General features: G+C 37.8%; 2 protein-coding genes across 2 annotated transcripts; one reads left to right on the forward strand and one right to left on the reverse strand.

Moving 5' to 3' along the window:
* On the reverse strand, positions 712-3,453 carry LOC104711066 (histidine--tRNA ligase, chloroplastic/mitochondrial). The gene is made up of 10 exons (XM_010427736.2): positions 3,086-3,453; positions 2,890-2,985; positions 2,661-2,749; positions 2,393-2,522; positions 2,191-2,283; positions 1,967-2,041; positions 1,705-1,822; positions 1,477-1,619; positions 1,260-1,388; positions 712-1,169 (listed from the first exon to the last, which is right to left on the reverse strand). Exons 1-10 carry the CDS (start codon positions 3,389-3,391, stop codon positions 867-869), a joined length of 1,482 nt encoding a protein of 493 aa, XP_010426038.1. The 5' UTR covers positions 3,392-3,453; the 3' UTR covers positions 712-866.
* LOC104711067 (protein UPSTREAM OF FLC-like) lies at positions 4,387-6,322 on the forward strand. The gene is made up of 4 exons (XM_010427737.2): positions 4,387-4,742; positions 4,816-4,885; positions 4,970-5,689; positions 6,028-6,322. Exons 1-4 carry the CDS (start codon positions 4,550-4,552, stop codon positions 6,134-6,136), a joined length of 1,092 nt encoding a protein of 363 aa, XP_010426039.1. The 5' UTR covers positions 4,387-4,549; the 3' UTR covers positions 6,137-6,322.

Here is a 6,554-nt window from a genome sequence, read left to right on the forward strand (position 1 = left end):
GTTTTTTTTTTTTTTTTTTTCTCATAGTAACGTACATGAGACACAAGAAGAGGTGTGTGTGGGTGTGTTTCTCGGAAAGATGAGAATTATGAGTTAAACAAAAAAAGTGAGAAAGTGGTGGGTTGTACGGAAACTAGAGAGAAATGTTTTAAAGCAAAACAGAAGAAATTAAGAAAAGGAGAGAGTGATGTGATGCGACATTTTTGATATATTCCAACGCGGTTTTTTCTTAGAACACACAAACTAACATGTCTCTTCTTCACTAAGTTTATATCCCACTAAAATTTCTCTCTCATATTCATACTCCAGTAGAAAACCAATGTATAAAGCTTAATATCTGTGTAAGATCATCAACATAAACCACTTGATTGTTGAATTTTACTACACCTAAGAGTTGTACAAGCATCTCACTCTTACCTGATAACATAATAGGATATTTAGATTTTTTAAACATGGTTACTTAATTATATTCGATCTATAATTGGAATCCCTAATCAATAGTATTATATCTACTTTGACGATTAAGAGATTTGAATGATTTAGTCCTTTTACTATATAGTTTAACTACATATAGACAGTTTGCACTTTTGCAGGATCACTTCTCTTTTCTTTTGTCTCTCTCGCCCAATCTCATTGTTAGTTTCAGAACCATTTTCCAACTAATCATGTAATGTAGTCAAAAGGTATATTTTGTAATCATTGTTATCGTAATGAAAAAATATATTCAAGATCCATGAATATAAGATTCTTGATAAAAACTTCCACGATCACATACAAGATCCAATCTCAACTCAATTGCTTTTAAGAATGTAAAGGAGTAAGGACAATGAAACAATATGGTTCAAGTTAATAAATAGCCTTAGATACTACTCTAAGTCTCTGAGTTTGACTTGGAACTGCTCACCTGAAGACAACACCTTGACATTTACCGAACCATCTTCCCACTCTGTCTTCCCAACCAGAACCAGCCTTCTTGCGTTAACCCGAGCTGCCCTCTTGAACACCCATTTCAGCGGTTTACTCTCCAATACCAAATCAACGGTTTGGCCTTTGTCTCTGAGAGCGGTTGCAACGGTGGCTGCAGCTCCTTGGAGATCTTTGTCCAAAGCGCACACAATGTTCTCTACTTCTTGTCCCAGTTCTGGCAACAAATCCTTCTCCTTGAGCAACTAAATGAAAGTGGGAAATAACAACCAGACATATTCAGAGACATGCGGGTAACAGAAGCTTAATGATAATGACGAGCAAGATTAACTTACTTCAACAATTACAGCATCGCCGAAACCAAAACCACAGGCAGGAATGTCATCACCTCCATAAGTAGAGAGTAATCTGTCATATCTCCCACCACCACATATAGCTCGCAGCTTCCCTTTTCGATCAAATCCCTGTCACAAAATATTTCTATCAGTTGTTATCACAAAACTATGGACAAAGCATCCAATGTATGTAAAAGGTTATGTCATAAAATCTAACCTCGAAGACGATACCAGTGTAATAAGCAAGACCACGCACAACAGATGCATCAAACTGTATCCACTCTGAATAACCAAACTTTTCAGCAAGTGAGAAGAGTTGTTTCAAATCTACAATGGCTTCTCCTGCTCCACCAAGTATATCTGCTTATACAAATTAGAGGTTCAAGTTCTTATCATCAGCAATTTTTGGAGAAAGGGACTCACTAGAAAAAATGAAAGGACATACCTTCCAAATCATCCAAGGACTTCACAGAAAGCACATGCAGCAACTGTTCAATAGCATCTTCTGATATTCCCGTGAACCCAAGTTCCTTTTTTATTTCATCAATTGGAATCTTTTCTATCTATTTAGCATGCGACATAAGAAAAGTAGGGTGAAAAAATCAGCAATAGCAGAAACATTCGTAAAGGTGGAGTATTTACTAATATCAGTACACGAAGTAGCCTTGATTTCAAAGCAGTAGTATATTCACGTTTAGACTACTAACCTTGTCTATAATAATACAAACTCTTCCAAACAGGTTTTCTGGTACACCATATTTTGTTAACAATTCTTGTAGAACCTGTACAAGGAAGAAGTTATGGGAGATGATAGCTACAGTGGATATTCAGATGCTGCAGATCGTGCAAAACAATCTCAAATCATGTCTGCCATAGCAAGTAAATTCCTTGGTTCTGTATCCACATCAAAAGAGAAAATAAGCAAAAATACCTTGCGGCTTGAAACTTTAAAACCAACATCTGATGCAGTGATTCCAATACGCTTGAAGAAGGTGACTACAGATGAAATTAGTTCTGCTTCAGCCTAAAATAAAAGAACCAAATTAGCGGCACGGCTCATAGAGACTAAAAAACAAACACAAGTGAGGAGGTAAGTATAACAAGAAACTCTAAGGCCTTAAAGTGATACATACTGTTACTTGAGGCACACCAATAATATCCATATTCCACTGGTAATGCTCACGTCGCCTTCCTCTAGTCATTCTCTCATATCGCCAACACTGCCCAACAGCAAACCACTTCAACGGAAGGGAAACTGATTTTCTGGACCAAAAAGAATATGGTAATCAACATTTCTCACATCCATACCTGGGTACAAGAGTTTTACAAGCAATATAAATAAATCTGTCCTTTTGAAAGATTTCATGGAAAAAGTTATATTAGGCTTGTGGGGTATATTACCCTTTCTGTATGACAAGCCTGGCTAAAGAAGGTGTAAGCTCAGGCCTCAATGCTACACGGCGATTTCCCCTATCTTCAAAGCAGTAAAGCTACATATAACAACAAGGTTGCAAGAGTTCAAGCCAAGGAACTAAGTTCTTCTAACAATTCTACATAAACAGAGGTTATTCAACGGTCCTAAACTGTAGATAAGGATCCTAAGATGAAAAATGTAAAAAAAAATACTAACTTGGTCTCTAATCTCTTCCCCTGCTTTTCTGATGAACAATGCCTCCGTCTCCAGTACTGGAAAATCCACTTCCTCATACCCAAATAACCGTGACACCTTCAAAGAGATTAAAGTGTCAAACTTTGAATACAGAGTATTCGAATTTCAGAATTGCAGAAACACAAAAGAACAAAAGTAGAGTCTCATCATCTCTGACCTCTTTGAAGTGGTTGAAGAGCCAATTGCGGAGACGCATATCCTCAGGAGGGAAATCACGAGTTCCTTTAGGAGGGTTGACATCGATCTTCTGAAAGTCTTCGTCTTGATTCAACAACGGAGGAGCCACAATCGAACCTGACCTGCCTCCTCCTCCTCCTCCATTGGCCTTGGTCGCGGCGGCACAAATTAATCGCCTAGGGATAGAGAAGTTGCGAGGAGGTGAACAAATTGAAACGAAGTCAAGAAGAATTGGCCTCAAGCTCGAACTCAATCGCGTCGTCACGATCATATGAATTCCTCGCATCTCTCTCTCTCTCTCTTTTCTATTGCAGCTGAGTGAGAGAGGGAGAGAGATAGAATAAGCAGAAGAAAGAGATAACAAGATGAACGAACGGGCCTCTAATGGGCTCTATTTATTTCCGGTTAAAGCCCAATTGGGTTGGTTCATTTCCTCCCGTTCCTCTCTGATTTAGATTTAGTATAATGATAACAAATTGACGCGTGACCACTGACCAGAATCATTAATGGTACGAAATGTGAAATGTTTGATGCATGCAACTGACTACAAAAAAAACGTTTTAGTCGATCTTTGACCAAAATCATCAAATCTCTCAAATCTTATCAGGGGCCACATAAATCGTCCGTGAACTGATGAAGAGAAGAAAACAACAACAAAAATTTACTCGTTCGAATGAAGAGAGCTTTCTTTGTATGTTTCAAACATACAAATATTAGGCCACGAGGTGTTATTTAACATAATTCTACATAACAACTCTCTTATAATTCAAAAGAGAAATTGAAAACTTAGAGGTAATTATAACATTTTCTTGTACATGGCTTCTGAAACTATGAACACGTTGCAACGGGCTCCACTCGTGCCTCTCGAGTTTAGACATGTAGTCAAAGTTAGGTGAGGATATGACTCTAAGTGGACTCACTTAGTCAACTCTTACATATTTGAATTCTCAATTAGTATAACATTACTTTTCTTGACTACTTACTTGCCTCCTATATTCGTGTACGAAGAAACATTTTCGAATTACTTCTATACTGGTATTAAGAATACACATAACTTAAAAACCACCAATTTCATATTTTCGAAGATTTTTTTTCTAATGATTTTGGACTAAGTTTACAACATTTTCGAGTGCTTTTCAATTATGTTCATGTAAATCAAATTTAAAATTTTGAAAAACTCGACATTGTGTCAGACATTAATTTTGCACGAATGATTACATTTTCTATCATAAAAGTAAGCGCCGGTCTTAAAAAAAAAAAACAAAAAGAGAGGAACAAAAAAGTCTTATTTGCTGTCTTGTCTCTCATTCTCAAATTTCTCTTTTTGTGTCTCTCTTTAATACATTCAAACTCTTCAACATTTACGTCCTCTACTTCTCTTCTTCACTTTGAGAAGCCGAAGAACAAACCCAATAAAGCTCCAACATACACCAAAACAACATAAATGGCGTTGATGAATTCAAGAGCTACAACAACACAAGACAACTTCATCATAGCTCCCAGCAGACTGAATCACCACAAGTTAGACTCAAAACCCAAAGTCTCCGTCGTTTATTATCTCAGCCGTAATGGCCAACTCGATCACCCACACTTCATCGAAGTACCTCTCTCTTCTCAAAACGGTCTCTATCTCAAAGGTAGTAAAAAATCCTCTATTTTTGCTCTGTTTTTAGTTTCATAAAGTTTCGATTTTTATTTTATTTTTCTCAGATGTGATCAATCGATTGAACGATCTAAGAGGCAAAGGAATGCCTTGTCTCTACTCTTGGTCCTCAAAACGGTAAAAATCTCACTTCTCCATCGTTGGATCTGTAAATCTTTCTCACAAAGTTTTGTTTACTTAAACTCTGTTTTCTAATCTCAGAACATACAAAAACGGGTTCGTATGGCACGATTTATCAGAAGAAGATTTTATTTTTCCCGTTCATGGCCAAGAATATGTACTCAAAGGCTCTCAAATCCTCGACCTTGATAACAACAACTCCGGCAAAGAATCTAACTTCTCCGCCGTCGTCACTCACCGACGTAACCAGTCTTGGAGCTCTACTGATCAGTACAAAGTCTACAAAGCCTCTGCTGAGTCGTCGAGTCGTAAGCTCGCGACGGATGCTTCCACTCAGACGGACGAACACCGGCGGCGGAGGAACCATATAGCGAAAGAGGTTAATGAAGTGAATGAGATCACTGAGCTGAGTAGAGAAGAGATTACTTCACCTCCACAGTCAGATTCGAGTCCAGAAACCTTAGAATCATTGATGAAAGCAGATGGACGGTTGATATTGCGTCAAGAAGATCGGACGGTTGAGAAGATGCGGCCGTCGGCTATTCTGATGCAGCTGATATCGTGCGGTGCGTTGTCGTTTAGAAAATGTGGGCCGACGATGCTAATGAATGGGAGCACGAGGAGGAGTACGGTGGAACGAGGGACAGGGAGTTATAGGCTCGAGAGGGCAGAGAAGGAGTTAAGGAGTTTTGGAAGTGTGAAACTGGAAGAGAAAGAGTATTTTAGTGGTAGCTTGATTAATGAGAGTAAGAAGGAACTTGTTCCTGCTTTGATGAGGTCTTCTTCTTGCAATACTGATAGGTAAATGCCGACAATCAATTCGCTTCGTTGTAGGTGAAACGGCACGATGTTTTTTTTTTCTTTTGAAATGACATTTTCTAGTTATACCATGCCCACGTGACATTTTCTAGTTATACCATGCCCACGATTGGTTGTTTGTGTGAGTAGGTAAAAGAGCTTAATTTGATATAAAGTGTAGACGTACGTCTTGGCTTTTATTCTTTACCGGAAAGTCATGAAATTTACAATATAATCACAAAAAGTCACATCAGTTTTATTAAACTATAGAATTTGAGGGTGACTTTGGGATTTACGTGTTCTATTAATGGCGATATATTAATCAACTAATGTTGTCTTAGGAGTTCAAGGATGGGGCTGACCAAACAGAAAGATGCCCGAGCCACTTCTTCCCCATCTATTAATGGCGAGCCAAAGCAGGTGTTTGATACAGGTACAACCATTACTTAGAATGTAGCCAAATGGCATAGCCGCATAGATGTGGTTTTCCTTTTATATTTTTTTTTGGTTGAGTAAACATATACAAAGTATGGTTCAATGAGTATGATTCAATGATTGTTACATGTAAATATGTTGTAATTTGACGTTTGGTGTTGTTTATCAACGTTGCCCTATTGCCCGTTGGTAGCAATATGATCAGAGAGAATAAATTTGCACCACAACACCAATCATAAAACTTTAAAACGATCAAAAATGTTTTCTTTTTTCTCAAGTAAATTTTAGTACGTACGATTGAGGCAGTAATTCTGGTAATAGACCATACAAACTAACCGTCTAACCGAATGGCTCTAACCCTCTCTTTGGGCCCAATTTGACTCTAAACTGCAGAAACAAACATAAACTAAGTCATAACATTATAAGTTATAAC

The sequence above is a fragment of the Camelina sativa genome, chromosome 9 (assembly GCF_000633955.1).
Source record: "Camelina sativa cultivar DH55 chromosome 9, Cs, whole genome shotgun sequence".
NCBI lineage: Eukaryota > Viridiplantae > Streptophyta > Magnoliopsida > Brassicales > Brassicaceae > Camelina > Camelina sativa.

Bases quoted from the DNA above. Each gene is read 5' to 3' on its own strand.
- LOC104711066 (XM_010427736.2), bottom strand. From the start codon at position 3,391: ATGCGAGGAATTCATATGATCGTGACGACGCGATTGAGTTCGAGCTTG. The intron at 1,620-1,704 runs GTATGTCCTTTC...TTGTATAAGCAG, and splicing joins GTCCTTGGATGATTTGGAAG to ATATACTTGGTGGAGCAGGA. The intron at 1,389-1,476 runs GTTAGATTTTAT...ATTTTGTGACAG, and splicing joins ACACTGGTATCGTCTTCGAG to GGATTTGATCGAAAAGGGAA.
- LOC104711067 (XM_010427737.2), top strand. From the start codon at position 4,550: ATGGCGTTGATGAATTCAAGAGCTACAACAACACAAGACAACTTCATC. The intron at 4,886-4,969 runs GTAAAAATCTCA...TTCTAATCTCAG, and splicing joins TACTCTTGGTCCTCAAAACG to AACATACAAAAACGGGTTCG. The intron at 5,690-6,027 runs GTAAATGCCGAC...ATGTTGTCTTAG, and splicing joins TCTTCTTGCAATACTGATAG to GAGTTCAAGGATGGGGCTGA.